The sequence below is a fragment of the Canis aureus genome, chromosome 15, assembly GCF_053574225.1.
Source record: "Canis aureus isolate CA01 chromosome 15, VMU_Caureus_v.1.0, whole genome shotgun sequence".
In the NCBI taxonomy this organism is placed as follows: domain Eukaryota; kingdom Metazoa; phylum Chordata; class Mammalia; order Carnivora; family Canidae; genus Canis; species Canis aureus.
In genome coordinates, this window is record NC_135625.1 from 44,520,245 (window position 1) to 44,538,950 (window position 18,706).

General features: G+C 42.1%; 1 protein-coding gene across 26 annotated transcripts in view; it reads left to right on the plus strand.

Annotated features, from left to right (window-relative positions):
* The window catches only part of CSGALNACT1 (chondroitin sulfate N-acetylgalactosaminyltransferase 1), a 327,543-nt gene that overhangs the window by 295,573 nt on the left and 13,264 nt on the right, over window positions 1–18,706 (plus strand). For all 26 annotated transcript variants that reach the window (XM_077849411.1, XM_077849415.1, XM_077849413.1 and 23 more), the window contains 2 exons: window positions 3,911–4,012; window positions 18,206–18,384. In XM_077849411.1, the coding sequence (XP_077705537.1) occupies window positions 3,911–4,012; window positions 18,206–18,384 (281 nt within the window). The remainder of the gene's footprint in view (window positions 1–3,910; window positions 4,013–18,205; window positions 18,385–18,706) is intronic.

Genomic DNA, 18,706 nt, shown 5'->3' on the forward strand with positions numbered 1-18,706 from the left:
TTCCTAGATATATATTTTTGGCACAATTGTGAATGGGTTTGTTAATTTCTTTTTCTGCTACATTATAGTGTATAGAAACATGACAGATTGCTTTATATTAACTTTATATCCTGTGATTTTACTGAATTCATTTATTAGAAGATATTTGCCAAAGACATATTTTGTAAGGGGTTAATACCCAAAAGACATATGGAAATTATACAACTCAACTCCAGAAAAACAAATAATCTGACCCAAAAATGGGCAGAGGACCTGCATAGACATTTTTCTAAAGAAAACATACAGATGGCCAATTGACACATGAAAAGATGCTCAGCATCGCTAATCATCAAGGAAATGCAAATCAGCACAATGAGATATCACCTTACACCATTAGAATGGCTAAAATAAAATACGTAAGAAACAACAAGTATTGGTAAGGGTGTGGAGAAAAAGGAACCCTCGTGCACTGTTGGTGGGAATGCAAATTGGTGCAGCCACTTTGGAAAACAATATGGAGGTTCCTCCAAAACTTAAAAATAGAATTACCATATGGCCCAGTAATTCTACTTCTGGATATTTACCCAAAGAAAACAAAGATAGTAATTCAAAAAGATACATGCACCCCTATAGTTATTGCAGCATTATTTATGATAGCCAAATTATGGAAACGACCAAATGTCCATCCATAGATGAGTGTGGATAAAGATGTGATATATATATGTATATATGTGTGTGTGTGTGTATGTATATATATATATATATATATACACACACACACACACAATGGACTATCATTCAGCCATTAAAAAAGAATGAGATCTTGCCATTTGTAGCAACATGGATGGACCTAGAGAATGGTATGCTGAGTGAAATAAGTCAGAGAAAAATAAATACCACATGGCTTCACTCATATGTGGAAGTAACAAAACAAATGAAAATCGAGACAAGCAAAAAAGCCCAAGCAGACTCTTAAATATAGGAAACAAAATGGTGGTTGCCAGAGGGGAGGTCGAGGAAGAGGATGAAGTAGGTGAAGGAGATTAGGAAAACACTCATCATGATGAGTACTGAATAATGTACAGAATTGCTGGATCATTTGAAACTATGTAACTATGTTAATTATACTTCAATTGAAAAAGAAGAAGAAAAAAAAGAAGGTCTTTGTGAAGAAACAGAATTTTTAGGCTTCTAGATTGAGATGTTAGAATGACCACGAAGGATTGTGGAGCTAATACAAAGCATCCATGTGAAATGAAGAGCTTTCCTGAAGAGTTCTTAGGAAGTTGGGTTTCCCTGAGATTCACTCCATACTCTTTGTTACAGCCCTACCATGGTTGTTACAGAGACATGCTACCAAGGGCACCAACATTGGCTCGAAGGAACCAGGCACAAATAATCACACCAAAACACACACATCTTCATGTGCATAGTCACCCACATACACACTCTTTCCTCGCACACTTCATTCCAGGGAATGGAGTCTAGTAAAGCTTCTTTGAAAAATATAAATATGACAATATCATTCAGACAGGTTGGCGATGGTGTTTCCATAACACTTGTGCTTGTTCTCTTGTAGAGCATTTTTTTTTGTTGTATTATAGGTAGTTTTAACTGTGTATGGTGGATAGAGAACTTACCAAGGGCAGAAATGTCTTATCCATTGTTTAAGACCCCTGGTAGGGATCCCTGGGTGGCGCAGCGGTTTAGCGCCTGCCTTTGGCCCAGGGCGCGATCCTGGAGACCCGGGATTGAATCCCACGTCAGGCTCCCGGTGCATGGAGCCTGCTTCTTCCTCTGCTTCTTCCTCTGCCTGTGTCTCTGCCTGTCTCTCTCACTGTGTGCCTATCATAAATAAATTAATTAATTTAAAAAAAATTAAAAAAAAAAAGACCCCTGGTAGACCATCTGGCACACAGTGTGTTGCTTGCTTGGTTATTGTCCATTGAAGGAAGGAAGGAAGAAATGAGTACAAGAAATGGAACTGTGGAGGAGCACCCCAGAACCAAGTCTGCTTTGCCTTTCTGGGAAGCCTCAGCTGAAGGAAGAGTGAAAACAGAAACTGTTTCAAATGATTTTAAAATGCCAACAAAGATGTTACTAGAAAAACAAGAATGCCTTTTATTCAGGCTCAGCAGGTAACACTCTGCTGATTCTGGGATACATTTTTTTTTTCCAACTACACATGCCATTTTAAACACTGTTTTGGGGGTGCTTGGTGCTGTGTGTGTGCTTTCATTCTCCCCTGGCAAAAAATTAAGCATCATCTGGCAGGTTTGCAAAAGAGATCCTTTGTGGACAGAAGATTTTGTTGTCAGTAGGTGATGAATCGATCTGCAGGGACAGGGTCCGTGAGGGAGCTCTCAGTTTGAAGCACGTTGTCACACGCTGGGCCTCTGTTCCTGATCCCTTGTCTGTGTCTAAGAGCTTTGCCATCAGGTTTCAGAGGCAGCTGTTACCTTTCTTCCACGGGAAACAAATAGATTCTCAGAACCAAGCTTGTGACGAGGATGAGCCCTGCTAACTCCAGCCTTGGGTCAGTATCATCTTCCCTGAAAGCTCTTCCCTCTGGACTTCTCTTCTTCCTCTACCCTATCTATCCTTCAGGCCCTGGCCATTCCAGCTGATAGGATTTACCGTGCTTTCTGAGTTCTGTGTGTTTGTTAACTGTGCCACAAGGTGTCATTATTTTATTTGAGCTCATTTTATTTCCCAAGTTTTTGGAGCACAGGAACCATATCTCCTACATCTTTGGATTTTTCCCAGCAACCCAGGTAGGCAGTTACTCCTCTCTGATGCTGTTATAAAAAGCACTGAATAAATCGGTCTACAGTGAGAACTAAGGGACTTCTGGAAAGCTGTGATGTGGACTGTGGTTTGGGAGGTGAAGGAAAGTAGTGAATATATAGAGACAAAAGGAATGAAAAAGGAAAGATGTGTAAACTGTCAAAATATCACAAAATATTATTCCACCAGTAGACTCTCTCATTAACTTGCTTTCAGAAAACTCCTGTTTAAACTATGCACACACACATATGTGCACACACATGTTCACATAAACACATGTGTATATTCACATATACATTCATATAGGCATATCTATACATGATTTTTGCACATATTACATATGTCTATGTGGTAAACCCTCAGCAGAGTATTTTACCAGATTAGTGTATGTGTTAACTGTTCAGAGAACAGGACATGGATACATAAATCAGCTGTGGTGGAGAAAGCAGGGCTGGACCAGTCCAGAGCCAGAGGTCGGACCCCTGAAGGGCCTTCAGGGCCCCACAATATGAGTGCCAGGCACCTGGATACTGAGTCACAGAGGAGGAATGGGGGGCAGTGAAGGTGATTGTGTCTGCTTGGGAAGGGCGAGCTGCCCTAACCTGGCTCCTGCCTCACCATCCCCTCGGGTGTAAGGAAGGGCTCTTGGAGTCCTACGTGAAACAATGTCTTCTTACCTTTGTTCATTCAACTTTTAAGACAGTTTATGTTGGGCAGATACAAGAAAGGTCATAGATAGAGATGCTAGCCTCACCCTATCTGGACTTTAGCTTTCTTATCTGGAAAATGGAATTTATGTCCTAAATAGACTTCTGGCAAAGAAAGGTAAGGACCCAGTGCCCTTTCCATGACACTAGGTTGCCCCATGGGCTAAACCTGTGGCAGATTGGACCCATGTCCTCTTGCACCTGTGTTTTCATGTCCTAGGCTGGCACGTTTCCATTTCATTGTCTTCTTGGTAAGACCAATACAAATGCAGGCGGTTGTGATGACCAGCCAGAAGCATCTTGGTGTACATCTCTGCTTTTCTGGCAGTTCACTCGGTTTGCTTCAAGAACCTTCTGCACTTAACAAAATAGGTATTCTTAGACCTTTTATGTTGTTGTGAAAACAGGACCAGACACATGTGTGTTTTGTTTTCTAGGGAGATGTGCATCCAACAGGATGGGAGAATTCATCTCACCGTTGTTTACTTTGGGAAGGAAGAAATGAATGAGGTCAAAGGAATACTTGAAAACACTTCCAAGTAAGTACAATGTGGAGCTGTAATGAGGAGTCATAGTAACCAACCTCAGGAGTACATGTCCAAGGATGACACTTCTGCTTCTGTGGGTCAGATGGGCAGTCAGCTGATCACTTGCTGTGCTAGGAAGAATTGTGTGTCCCCCATTCCCTGGGGACCACCCACCTGACACTGTTCCTTGCCGTGTTGACTTTGACAGTTGAGATGAACTGCCCTGAGGTGCAAGGGTTGGGGCACAGGCTTCTTTGGGCTTCTCTGTGACTGGGTGTTGTCTCAGTGCTGCTGATCTAGAGGCTTTACGTCACAGAATGGGAATTAGGGACAGTGCATCCGTGCAATGAGCTCCGGCTGAGTGATATCCATGCTTGGGGTTCCTCCACTTAGCAAATAGTCTCACTCTTTTGACTTGCATTCATGATGCATTTTGAAAGATTAAGGGGAAGCCAGAAGTGATGGCTGGAATGGGATCCTTGATTAAACCTACTCAGTTGAATAGAAATTATTTAACCAAAAACATTAGACTCAGGGTTGTATATTTATATACCATTGATCAGTTGCATGGGGGAGTAAATGAAAGCAGCACAGATGGATTTTCTTCGCTACTCAAATAAATTTAAAAGTATTTATTTGATAAATATCTGTGGCATTTTCTGCTAGTGAGGAAGCCCAAATGGTACCACCACTCTGCAAGGGAGCTTTGCAGGGCTTCACTTGAGCAATTAGGTGGGTAGTTTCTCTGTAAGTGAAACCTGGAGGGGCGTCAGTAGTACTCAGTGGCAGAAAAAGCCTGAAGAGATCCATATGGCCTAAATATAAACAGGGCCCCCTATTCTGAGTTTCTGATAAATGGAAATAGGATGATAGTCAAAGATTAAGAATATAAGATTGAGTGCACTTTTGTATTTGTTTTCATACTTTGTTACTAATTTGCTATCTATGGGCACGAGATCAGAATGCTTATTAGAATTACCTAAATGTTCTAAAGCAGTCTTTTGGTCTTATTTCTCTAAAACAAAACAAAACCCAAAGTTTTTTTGGAGTGTAGGCATGCTCATTTGTTTATATATTATTTATGTCTGCTTTTGTGCTGCAACAGAATTGAGTAGTTGTGACAGAAACTATATGACTTGTAAAGCCTGAACTCTACTGTCCAGTCCTTTGGAAAAGGTTGACCTCTCTGTGCTAAAGCAATATGGAATTCAGAACTTAAAACTAGCAACAGCTTAAAATCTAGGCCCCTATCAAAGGGAGATCAAAGAGAATAGAATAATTGAAAATCCTAAATGTAAGTGAAATAGAGACTCTCAAATCCAACACATTGCAAATATCCTTTTCATCTCTGCTTAGGAACGAGGAATTATTAGAATTCATGTCCTCTGCCCAGTGGATAGGTTCCAGCATCTCTCAAAGTATCCATTCCTGGGCATGGATCTTTTTTTCATAAGTTTCCTAGATAATTCTAACATGCAACCAGTATTAAGAGTCATTGTCTGAGAAAGTAGTGGTCCACCCTGGGGGCTGCCCCATCCCAAGGCAGTTATCCAGGTGATTCTAAACTGCAATCAGAACTGAGAAATTCAGTCCTCCTGAGTCTGAGCACTTTAAAAGATATTTGCTGATATATATAACCAGCTTGACATGAGTCTGAAGGCCAAGGGGAAGGCCGGTTTAGTGTGGTTATGGAAAATATCCTTTTTAGTGACTGGAAGACTTAGGACTCATATTATTAAGGCATTCTTCTCTGTGTCAATTCTCGATCAGAAGGTTGCTTGCTGAGCAAAGAATGAAGAGAATCTGAACAAAAAAAGTAGAAATCATTTCAGTGGTAGGGATCGTTTACTTAGTTTTGGAAAATTTCCAGAGATTAATCTACCCATAACTGAGAACTTTGTGCTGCGGTGGGCCAGTCAGTGCTTTAACTCTGTCAAAACGAACTGGAACCCCATTCTTCTGTGTCCATGTTTGCTAACTGGGGATACGTGCAGGATATCTCTGATGCCTTGGGGGTGTCCTACCCCCTCCATGGTGTTGCTCTGACCAGAGCAGGGATGGCCCACCCTCTGCAGCCAGGCCTGACTTAACACTGCAGCCCTACCATTCCACCTTCCACATCAGTCTTCCTAATCACTTACTGCCCTCACCTCCTAGCAAGACTAGCTTTAACTTGTAACCTCATCTTGATGGCTTCCAGTTCACAGCCAAACTGGGCCGGGGGGTCGGAGTGTGTGGTATTTGCCCCTTCGTCCTCACTCCCATCATGGTCTTCCACTTAGTGTTCTCTCCATCCTCCTTTCTACATACTCAGACCGTCACCCTTCCGTGCCCACCCGAGTGCCCACTCTGGAGCTCTTCCTAACCTTCAGGCTTCTCTCTGGACTCAGACGGTACTTGCTGTCAGCATCTCTTCTGTTTGTCACTTGGCATATAATTTGTCTATTCCTAACTAGGTTATAAACTGCATAGTAAGTACTACCAAATTACGTGGCTCTTTGTAAATTTAGTTTAGTGCCTTACTCAGAAAACATCCAGTGTTTGTTCATCAAGAGAAGGATAGGGGCACCTGGGTGGCAGAGCCAGTTATGCATCTGACTCTTGGTTTCAGCTTAGGTCATGACCTCAGGGTCCCGAGATCAAGCTGCGAATTGGGCTTTGTGCTCAGCGTGGAATCTGCTTGAGATTCTCTTTCTCCCTCTGCCCCTCCTGCTCTTGCTGTCTCTCTTTCTCCCTAAAATAAATAAAATCTTTAAAAAAAAGAGAAAGATAATGCCACATACACAGTATATTTATACTCATAGTAATCTATATGAAAACTTATAAGCCCTATTTAAATGTCATTTTTATCATTCTTTTAGGGTAGCTAAACTTTTGTGGAAATGCATCTTATCTTTGAATAATAATAATAACCATTATTTACATGAATTATCTTGTTTAATACAGCAGCCTCATGAGATAGGTGTTGTTATTAATCCCATTTCATAGACAAAGAAACTGAGGCTGGAGAAGTGGTTACTCAGGCTGCCATCCCTACCACATCAGAGAGCCAGGATCTGAGCCTCAGCTGTTAACTGCCAATACTCCAGGTCTTAACATGACACCACATTTTCACTCCAGTGTAATCCCTCCTGAAACTCATAATTGTCAGTTGAAAGTCATAAGATTTAAAATCAGCCTCAATGATAATTTATTTCATCAGGATACCAGCATTGTGATTAAACTGTTCTAAGTCTAGGCAAATGTATATATGTTAAGAATATCTTTTAAAAATCTAATTATGTGCTATGTTTCATTCTGTCTCTAGATTTATGTTTACTCAGTTGAGCTTTACATTTCAGTTGATGGCTGTAGATTAGTGTTTTGGAAACTGCAATTTGTGATTCATTAGAGGGTTGTATAATAGCTTTAGTGGGTTATGTCCAGTGTTTTCAAAAGATTGAAATAAAATAGGATAGAAGATATCAGGGTGCATGCATCAGAAGTAGTAAGGATAAATATTGTTTGGTAAGACTTTAGAGAGAGAGAGAGAGAGAGTGTGTGTGTGTGTGTGTGTGTATCTACTGTGTCATGATGTATAATATATTCCTTTGTAAGGGTTGCAGTAAAAATATTTAAAAACCACTGCCATGGATAACAGTACAAATCAGTTCTCAGCATCTGATTCTTATTCCATAAAGTTTTCTGTATTAAGCTGCTGTTAATCTCAGATTAAAGCCTAGCTTAATGATTCTCAAATATAAATGTGCCTTGGAATAGCCAGGGTGCTTTTTAAAATGCAGATTCCTGGGATCCAGCTCCAGAAATTCTGAGTCAGTAGCCCTGAGATGGAGAAGCTTTGTATGAGTCGCCTGAGTGATGCTGTTGGGGATGGCCCATGGCCCACACAGAGAAACACTGGCCTAGGTAGGACATTTGCTTGGGGCTATGTATCAGGAAATTTTAAAAAATTATAACAGGTAGGCAGATCGGCATGAGTTAGCATTTACCACATTGCAACTTCATCTTTGCCCAATCATAAGGACACAAAGGCATTTTTCAGAGGTATTATCTCTGAGATCAAAGTTCTAGAGATGAGACACTGCTCTGTCTTTGCAAGTATGTGACATAAGAGGGCTTTTTTCTAGATGTATTGTTGGGAACCTGCTTTGCTCTGGTATATGTCATCATTTCATTGCCTCTTTGAAAGGATTTGTTTGACATGTACCCTCAGGAAGATTTTATCAGGACCTCCAGAAGAATATTTGGGGGAAAGGTTTTATTCTAGTTTGTTTTCCTTCAATTTGTTTCTTAAACTTGAGCAGTATTCTTGTTTTGTTTTAATTTTTTTCTTACGTAATTTTTAGATACTCCTTCATTCGCTAAAATAAAAAAAAAGCAGTACAGCAAATCCCTCCCAAGAAGATAAGGAATCTTGGACCCTGGGAGGCATCTTGTGGATTAAGGCAGCATCTCAGGCCTAAGGCCCTGCCACCTGGTATTTGCCAGAGGGGTCAAGTATGGTTCTGCTTGGTGGAGATTCTGCTCTTTGTGGAGATGTACCTGTATTAGGTATTCTAAATTGTGCCTTGGGCAATTTGAAGGTAGCATATATAGTATTATAATAATGTTAACTTTCTGGAGTGTGATTATTATATTATTTAATGTTATAAAGGAGAGTGCCCTGATTCTTGGGAGATACTTCTCTTCAAGGGTAGAGCTGTCGTGCTGTCTGCAACTAACTTTGAAATGGTTCCAGGCAGGCAGTCAGGCAGAATGTTGACACTTGGTAAATTTAGGTGAAAGATAATGTGGATATTTATAGTGTCTTACATTTCTGAAGGTTTGAAATGTTTCCAGATGAAAATATTGGGAAAATAGATTATGAGAAAAATTAACTGATATTGTTTATATATTGGACTATAATTCAACGGTTAAAGAAGGGTGATACCAGCAAAAATGGTAAAATAAAGACCTCTGCAAATACTCTATAATAAAACAATGAGAAAATTGCTAAACACGGTCCAAATCAACTGTTTAAGAACCCTGGAAATTAAACAAAGCTTGCAGTAATCTGGGAAGTATTTATCCAAGAAAAATGACTGAGTTTTTGTGCAGCTTTCACCTGCCTTATTCCCACCTTCTCCTTAGCTCTTCTTTCAGTAGCTTTGGAATCTCATAGTGCACAAGCACAGCAAGAGCCACGGCCTGGCAGCCACCAGGGGCCACCAAGATGCGGGAGCTCTTATAAAGTGTCATTCCCAGAAAAATGGCATGATTTGACCTGTGTGGGGTTTTCTGGAAGACTCCTCTCACAAGGTTGTCTTTATTTGACCTAACTCAGAGCTCTCTCAGTGGAAATAGCCTTTCCTCCAAAAAAACAATTATAGGAAGTTTGTCACTTTGTGGTTGCCTGAGATGATAGATAAGAGTTGGACCAAACAAAAGACTAACCAAAAAGCTTAAATTAAAGGGGGAGGCTGAGGAGCAAGAGCTCCTCTGGGCCTTTCAAAAGCTCGAATACATTCCTGGGGATCTAGAAGGCCATGTTCAGGGCTAGGGCTGTGCTCAAACTTGGGAGAGACACGAGCAGGCCTTAGCTTTTCACCTCTGGCTGACCTTGAGGCTTTATGCAAGAAGGAAGTAAAGGCCAAGGAAAGTGGTCAGCTGCCTGGTTGAGTGTTTATGGCAGGCCCTTGAGGGGCCTTGGGAAAGATACACAAAATCCCTTGGCAAAGATTTGGAGACTTACTTGTTCTAGACATTTCAAGAATGTCATTTTGTCACACACAACAGAGAATACAGACTTTACAGATTTAGTTCAAGAAAGACACTAAACAAAGAACAACAACAAAGAACAACAATAAACAATGAGTTGATTCTCATTTCCAGGATTGCCACATTACATTGCTGAAAAGGTTAAGTTTTAAACAAAAAGTTATGAGATATGCAAAGAAAAAGTATGGGTCATGCACAGGAAAGAAACAATCATTAGACATTGTCCCTAACGGGGCATCTGGGTGGCTCAGTCAGTTAAGTGTCTGCCTTTGGCTTGGGCCATGATCCTGGAGTCACTTGATTGAACACCACATCAAGCTCCCTGTTCTGAGGGGAGTCTGCTTCTCCCTCTCCCTCGGATCCTCCCCCTGCTCATGCTCTCTCTTTCTCTCTCTCTCTCAAATAAATAAAATCTTAAAAAAAAAAAAAGAAAAGAAAGTGTCCCTGAAAAAGCCCAGGTGTTGGACTTACTAGGCAAAAACTTTAAGTCAGCTATATTAAATATGTTTGAAGAATTAAAAGAAAACATATTAAAGAACTAATGAAAAGCATGAGACTCAAGTCTTGCCAAATACAACCTTGTCTTACCAAATAGAGACAGAAGTTATAAGAAAAGAACCAAATAGAAATTCTAGGGTTGAAAAGTACAGTAACTAAAGTTAAAAATTCACTAGGGGGGTGCTGAACATCTGGTTTGAACAGGCAGAGGAGGGAATCTGTGAACTTTAAGATAGGTCAATTGAAATGATGAGGTTTAAGAAACAAAAAAGAAGGGGATCCCTGGGTGGCTTAGTGGTTTAGCGCCTGCCTTTGGCCCAGGGCGTGATCCTGGAGTCCCGGGATCGAGTCCCAAGTCGGGCTCCTGGCATGGAGCCTGCTTCTCCCTCTGCCTGTGTCTCTGCCTCTCTCTCTCTCTCCATCTATGCCTATCATAAATAAATAAATAAATAAATAAATAAATAAATAAATAAATAAATCTTAAAAAAAAGAATGAAGAAGATGAACAAACCTCAGAGACATGTAGGATACTGTCAAACATGCCAGTATAGGCATAGTAGGAGTTCCAGAGGAGACGAGAGAGAGAAAGGGGCAGAAAAAAATATTTGAAGAAATAATGGCCCCAGATTCCCAAACTTAATGAAAAATCTGAATCTACACATCTAAAAAGCCCAACAAACTCCAAATAGAAAAATCCATAGAAATCCACAGTAAACATATCATAATCAAATAGTTAAAACACAAAGAGAGAAGACAAGAAAGAATCTTGTATGTGGTAAGAGCAAAGCACTCATTGGGACCAAGAATTTTTTTTTTTTTAAAGATTTTATTTATTTATTCATGGGAGACAGAGAGAGAGAGAGAGAGAGAGGCAGAGACACAGGCAGAGGGAGAAGCAGGCTCCATGCAGGGAGCCTGACGTGGGACTCGATCCTGGGTCTCCAGGATCACACCCTGGGCCGAAGGCGGTGCTAAACCACTGAGCCACCTGGGCTTCCCGGGACCAAGAATTTTTAATAAGATTGACAGCTGATTTCTCAACAGAAACAACAGAGGCCAGAAAGTGGGATGGTGTATTCAGAAGTGCTAGAGGAAAAACACTTAACCAAGAATTCTATATTCAGCAAAACCATCTATCAGAAATGAAGAGGAGGGATCCCTGGGTGGCGCAGCAGTTTAGCGCCTGCCTTTGGCCCAGGGCACGATCCTGGAGACCGGGATCGAATCCCACGTCAGGCTCCCGGTGCATGGAGCCTGCTTCTCCCTCTGCCTGTGTTTCTGCCTCTCTCTCTCTCTCTCTCTCTCTCTCTCTCTGTGTGACTATCAAAAATAAATAAAAATTAAAAAAAAAAAGAAATGAAGAGGAAATTAAGACATCCCCAGATAAAAAAGAAATGAGAGACTCCATCACTAGCAAACCTGCCCTATAAGAAATATGAAAAGGATCCTTGAAGACTGAAATGAAAGGACACTAGACAAATGCAAATCCTTGCAAAGCAATCAACAGTTGCAGTAAAAGTAAGCATTTCCCTATTTGTAGGGAAATCTAAAATACTATAAATGTGTTTTTTGTTTATAACTCTTTTTTTCTCTTATTTTAAAGATAACTGCATAAAACAAGGATCATAAATCGACACTGTATTGACAGACACAGTGCATAAGGATATCATTTTAATACGATAACAATACAAAGGAGAGGAGAGGGGAGGGAATGGAGGTGATCCTGTACATGTACAATTTTGTACATGGTAGAAATTAAGTATTTCTTCAAAAAGAAATAGAAACTCTCAGTAGACCTATAATAGGTAAATGGATTGAAATAGTAATAAGAAAACTTCCCCTAAAGAATAAGGCCAGGCACAAATGGCCTCACTGCTGATTTCTTCCAGTCATTAAAGGCGAATTAATACCAATGCTTCACAAACTTTCAAAATTTGGAAGAGGAAGGAACACTTCCCAATTCATTCTATGAGAGCATATTACCCTGATACTATAACCAGATAAATACCAAGAAAAGAAAACTACAGACCAGTGTCTCTTATAAATATAGATGCCAAAATACTCAAGAAAATCCTGGCAAACTGTATCCAGCAACATATAAAAAGGATTGTACATCATAATGAAGTGAAACTTAACCTAGGAATGAATGCAGGATTGACTCAACATACAAGACTCCTTCAGTATAATTCACAAAACTCTGTGACCATCTCTATCAACACATAAAAGCATTTGAAAAAACAGGGATTCACTTTATTTTAGATATTTCAGATAGATGGAATCATATCATACATGACCTCTTGTGTTTGGCTTCTTAACTTCCAGTGATGATTTCAAGATTTCGTTCACACTGTAGCATGTATCCATAATTCACTACTTTTTATTGTATAGTTCTTGATGTAAATGGGATTACTTTCTTAGGTTCTCTTTCATTGTGTATGGAAACAACTGATTTTATATGTAATTTTGTATTCTGAAATCTGAAACTAGAACTTTATCAGTTTTAACAGATTTTTGGTCTTTAGGGTTTAGAGATCATTTTGTTTCCTTCTTCTGATGTGGATGCCTTTAGTTTCTTTCTCTTGCCAAGTTGCACTGGCTCGCACTTCCAGTGCTGTGTTGAATAAGAGTGGTGAGAGTGGGGCTCTTTGTCTTGGTCCTTATCTTCGAGGAAAGGCTTTTGACTTTTCACTGTTGAGTACAGTGATAGCTGTGGGTTAATCATATATGGCCTTCATTAGGTTGAGGGACATTCCTTCTATACCTAATTTGTTCAGTCTTTATCATGAAAGGATGTTGAATTTTGTCAAAAGATTTTTCTGCATCTTTTGAAATATCAGATGATTTTTATTGAAAATAAAATATTGAAAAATTGTATGATTTTTATCCTTCATTCTGTGAATGTGGTGTATCATGTTTATTAATTTGCTGGTATTGAACCATCCTTGCATCCCAGGGATGAAACCCACTTGCTCATGGTGTCTGCTCCTATTGATTTGGTTTGCCAGTATTTTGTTGAGGGTTTTTGCATCTGTGTTCATCAGGGAGATTGGCCTATAATTTTCTTGTCATGTCCTTATCTGGCTTCAGTATCAGAGTAATGCTGGCCTTGTAAAATGAGTTTGGAACTGTTCCTTCCTCTTGAATGGTTTCGAGGAGTTTGAGAAGGATTGGCATTAATTCATCTTCAGGTGTTTGGTAGAATTTAGCCATGAAGCCATCTGGTCCTGGGGCTTTTATTTGTGGGAAATGTTTGATTATCAATTCAATCTCCTTGCTCCTTATTGGTCTATTCAGATTTTCTATTACTTTATGATCCAGTCTTCGTAAGTTGTATGTTTCTAGGCATTTATCCATTTCTTCTAAGTCACCTAGTTTGCTGGCATATAATTGTTAATAGTAGTTTGATGATATTTTGTACTTCTGTGGCATTAATTGTAATGTCTCCTCTTTTGTTTATAATTTTATTAATTTGAGTAATAGCCCTCAAATCTCTTTTAGATAGTCCAGTCAAAGGTTTATCCATTTTGTTTATCTTTTTGAAAGAAACTTGCTAAAATGGAGTTGTATAAGCTGGCTTGTATAAGGTCAGAATCTAGAAAGTTCTAAATTGTTTAAAGTGCCTACTAGGACAAGCTGCCTGAGAATCTGTTTATTTTTAAATTCTTGATAGTATTCAAGTGTTTTCAGTAAGAACTCAAGTGATTTCGATTTTTAAAGCTGTTAGATTTAAAATCTTAAATTATACATTGAATGTAATATAGGTTTTTATGTAAATTTTTAAAGTTTTTTTTTTTTTTTTTTTAAGTGAAGGGTTATTGTGGGAAGTGCCACATCCAGGGAATTTCCTTGTAATGGTGGGGAAGAAGTCTGTATGAGAATAGATCATATTAGACAACAAGATCTTTTATCATTTTCAATTCAGCAATTCTGGGAAATGCAAGTTAATTAGAGAAATTAAATCTCCAGGAGAAACATTGGCTTTCTGAGGTCATTATAACTGCTAGCAGCATGATTGTATATAACTTGGAGGAGTCCCTGTGTGCCAGACTTACTATAGAAAGGAGGGTAATTGAATGAGAAACTTGAGAGTGTCATCAGTCAATAATACAATTCAAGAAGAGAAGAAGAAGAATAGTGAGTAATCATGGGGGCCTTTTTGGAGCTATGTATTCTGAGTCAGTGGGAAATGACATAGTATAGGACGTGGTGTCCTCATTCTGTAATGAAAAAGGTCAGTTTCCCTCCCCAGGCTGTTACTTTAGGTGTGCCACCAAGTGTCCCATTTCTTTTTTTTTTTTTCCAAGTGTCCCATTTCTTTGTATGGATACATTAAGTGTCTCAAACCAAATTGTATCTCATTTTTCTCAGCTCTCTTTTTTTCTGTGATTTACATATTTGCCATCCTTCTAAAAGCATGGGTTTCTGTCTTTGCAATCTGTTGGCTAGAGACTTTTTGCTGATATATGGGGGCCTCCCCTGCTTGTACCTGAGGGAAGGAGGAGCCCTGAGCAGTGCCCCCCAATAACGAAGGTCTGAGATACACCCCAGCCTTCCCCAGGGATTTACCCCATGATTCATCTGAGGCTTATTGATCATCCATGGTGTCCCCATGTGGGCCAGTTACTGCAGAGTGCCAGAGAATCTCTGAAGATCCTGCCCACCAAAGGTTTATAGCCCGCTAGGTCACCAGGTACATGTCTGTAAGGCAAAGGCAAGGAAGGCATGGGCACAGGGGAGACGAGGGAGAATGAGGCACAGTGCCTAGGAGGGCAGACTGCCTTCAGTTTGCAGCATGGTGGGAGAGGTGGTGACACTTGACTTGGGTTGTCAAGACCAAGCTGGATTTTCACTGGAGTGGATTCAGAAAGTACATAGCAGGAAGGGACCCCGAGCAGAGGCAGGAGGCCCCAGCCATGGCACACCATCAGTGTTCATCTTCTGGCAAAGGACAGAACAGGGTCCTTGTCTGTGCACTTTGGTGGCCTGCGTCTGTGGGATGTACAGCCTCGTGGCCATGTTGGGCACATTCCCAGACCCACCACCAGACCCCATTGGGGCGAATCAGGGTTTTGTGTTGAAATGTCCTTGCTCTTACATCGGCCTCACAGCCTCTTCAGACACATTTCTGACGATGCTGTGGAGCAGGGGTGCTCTGGCCTAGAGAGCCAGTCCCCCTCCCCAGTGAGCCACCTTTCTGAATGGCTATGGGACGTGGTGAGGGAGGGGCCTGGCTCTCATGCAGAAGCCGCTTTCTCTTCATCTTGTTGGCCTCCTGTGCTCTGGAGCTGGTGCTGATGAGTTTGAGATGAGAGGGAGATATACAAGGCCAGGCCCAGATGTTCACCAGTGGATTAGTCTCTCTGTTCTGGAAAAGAGAGGAAGTAAAGTGGTTCCGATTCTTTTTCTGGTGTTTCCAGCTCTGCCCCCTTTCTTGCTAGAGAATGCTTGGTAACTATCAGAGGCCCTTCCTGACAGCAACGAGGAGAGCACGGGCCGCCTCCAGATGCTGCGCAGTTATAGGAAGTGCCTTGGGTGGGCTGCTCAGGGGAGGACAGTGCTGTGGTCCATCTACAGATCCTAGCTGAGCACAGCGACCTGGCTGCCACCCTGGGAACAACAGACAGATGACAGAGTCGGCCCTGGGCCCTCTCCAACACCTACGACTGGCGCATGGTGCCTCCCGGGCCAGTGGTGCCTCTGTCCCCACCCGGCCTCCGTGCACTCATGTCAGCGAGTCCTTCAGCGCAGAGGCGGCTGTGGGCACACTCTCTCTCCTGGCGGCCGCGAGCCCACCCTCTCCTGGAGGAAGGGGAGGCCTGCATAGCTGGTGGGGCAGGTTTTTTGTGGGGGGTGGGGGTTGTGTTGGCCCCAAGGGGCAGAGCCGGGTGCCATGCACCCACAGCGCCCAGTGCAGGCTGGGCCATACTGACAGTAGTGCAGTGGATGTGAGGTGACGTGGATGGCCTCATCCTTGTGGAGAGGCTGAATGAAGAGAAAGGAGGCCGGCTGCCTTTACGTTGGGGCCACACAGAGGGTCCCTTAGTGTCCCGAATTCTCTTTCTCTAGAAGTAACACATTGAAGCCTAGGAAATATCCTAGAGATGGTTATTAGAAGACTTTTCCAAAAAGTTCTTCCAGTTCTTCCATCTCAAGTCCTAGGCACGGTGTTCCCCCTGCCCTTCTTTCTGGTGGCCCTGAAGGGCAGACAGGCCCAGCCCCCATCCTCTCCCTCCCCGCCCTCCACCAGCACAGCAGCTTGAGCCAGGAATTGGGAATCTGGGGACGGAATCACCCAGATTAATTTGCACAACGGGTGAATGTATACATCAGATTACCACTCTGCCCTCTAAATTTGTAGTTCTCAGTGGGTCTACCCATCACTCAGTAGTCAGTCCCTGACAGCCTTGTCATATCTGTGACACCGTTACCTGAGTTTCTAGCTCTGCCTTATGTTCTTGGGATTCAACGTGACTGAACTTTGGTAAAAACTTGATATGTAGACACAAAGAACCATACACCGTTCAAGGGAGGAAACTGCGCAGTTCCTTTCACACAGCCTGTTAAGGGACTGCACTCCTCTTCCTTTGGTGAAACTTGCTTGCTGTTGTTCACGTGTAAAGCATTTGTATATCTGAACTCTCTGATGGTAGATCCTGGAAAGCATCTTGGAGGAGGCACCTGAATTAGGAGTCACAACCTGAGTGAGGAGGTCCTTGCTCATGGGCATGCCCGTCCTGTCCTCCTGCCAATTAGCTAACAGATATCCCTGCAGACTCGGGGGGCCCAGAGAGTATGAGCCTTGAGATACATCGAGAAGGGAACCTACTACTAGCCATTAGAAAAAGATGAGCAGGGGAGCCATTATGAAGAGAAGAATGGCATAAGTGGGATGTGAAGGGATTTGCCACAGGCCAGGCCCCCTGCTCATGAGCAGGGGTAGGAGCTGGATAGGACTCAAAGGAGTTCTCTGATTGTGTCTGGCCGAAGACAGTTCCTGTCCTTCTAGGTACTATGCGAATTCCTGGAATTTCTGCTCACCCATTTCAGAAGGTTCTGGTGTCTCAGGAAAAGAAGAGCCAAATGAAGAAATGTCTTGCTTGGCTTTACCACCAGAGGCCTGGGAATCTTCGCCTGTGCTGATGATAGCGAGAGCTGATGCTTACATGTGCTCTTGGCAGCGTTTATCCAACTAATAACTCTGTGAGGTAGTTAAGGAAGGTGTCATTATTCCCATTTTGCAGATGAGGCAACTGAGCTGCCAGGAGATTCATGGAATTCCATAGATAACAGAGTTGATCTATAGGAGAGCCAGGTCTGGGATGGCCCTATCAATCTACATCCAAGTCTGTCATTTTTCCTACCAAGCTCTCTCGCTCTATCTGAAGGTGGGGAAGGAGTCCAGGCTTGAATCTCTTTGGGGATAGACATTCATCAAGACTACCATGCCTGGTCTTGAGTTGCATACAGATGAGAAGATACTAGGAGGGGCTATGCCAGTGTGATTTTATGTCTTTGGCCCAGTGGTGTCATTCAGGTGGCTCAGGAGGCACGGAGGTTGTCCTAGGTCCTATTGACCTCGCCTCCACTGGTTCAAATTTCTCTATCACACAAAATATCCATTAGCTGTAATGATACAGTTTTCACTGTGGGGAAATTGCTAGAGAAAGAAGTTAGCTGGTGTTAAAGCTTCACTAAGTAATAAATAAATAAATAAATAAATAAATAAATAAATAAATAAATAAAGCAAGCTTCACTAAGTGTTCTTGGTACCTTTAATTTCAGTGAGTTTCCAGTGAGTCTGGCTCATTCTATATCTTCTCTGTTAGTCTCTGTACCCTCACAGTTACAAGAGATACCTGACAATGTGGATGGGCCCTGGCCGTGTGTTTTCTAAGGCATTCTGTCCGCCTGGGCGCGTGAGCACATGATGACTATATTCTTCCCTCATAGAGCTGCCAACTTCAGGAACTTCACATTCATCCAACTGAATGGAGAGTTTTCTCGGGGAAAGGGACTTGATGTCGGAGCCCGCTTCTGGAAAGGAAGCAACGTCCTTCTCTTTTTCTGTGATGTCGATATCTACTTCACCTCTGAATTCCTCAACACGTGCAGGCTGAACACGCAGCCAGGTATGGGTCTCTGGCCTCGACACTTCCCTTCCTCTCACTCCTTCATGGTTCTCTCTGACGTCCTGCTTCTGAACAGGCCTAATTTACCCCAAGAAAAGGAAAATCATCTGGTTTGATTTCTCCTTTGATGTCAGGGTGGGACTGTTGGCCCCCATAATCCTGAGATGCTTTGTCCTAAGTCTAGGACCCCTGTTCCGTGTTCAGCTGGGAGGTGGGCTCTAGTGAACATCCACAGGACAGGGCGTGGTGGGGATGATGGGGGCTGGAAAGCTGTCTGAGATTGAAGGGAAAGGAGTGGCCATGGGCAGACACTGAGGGAGGC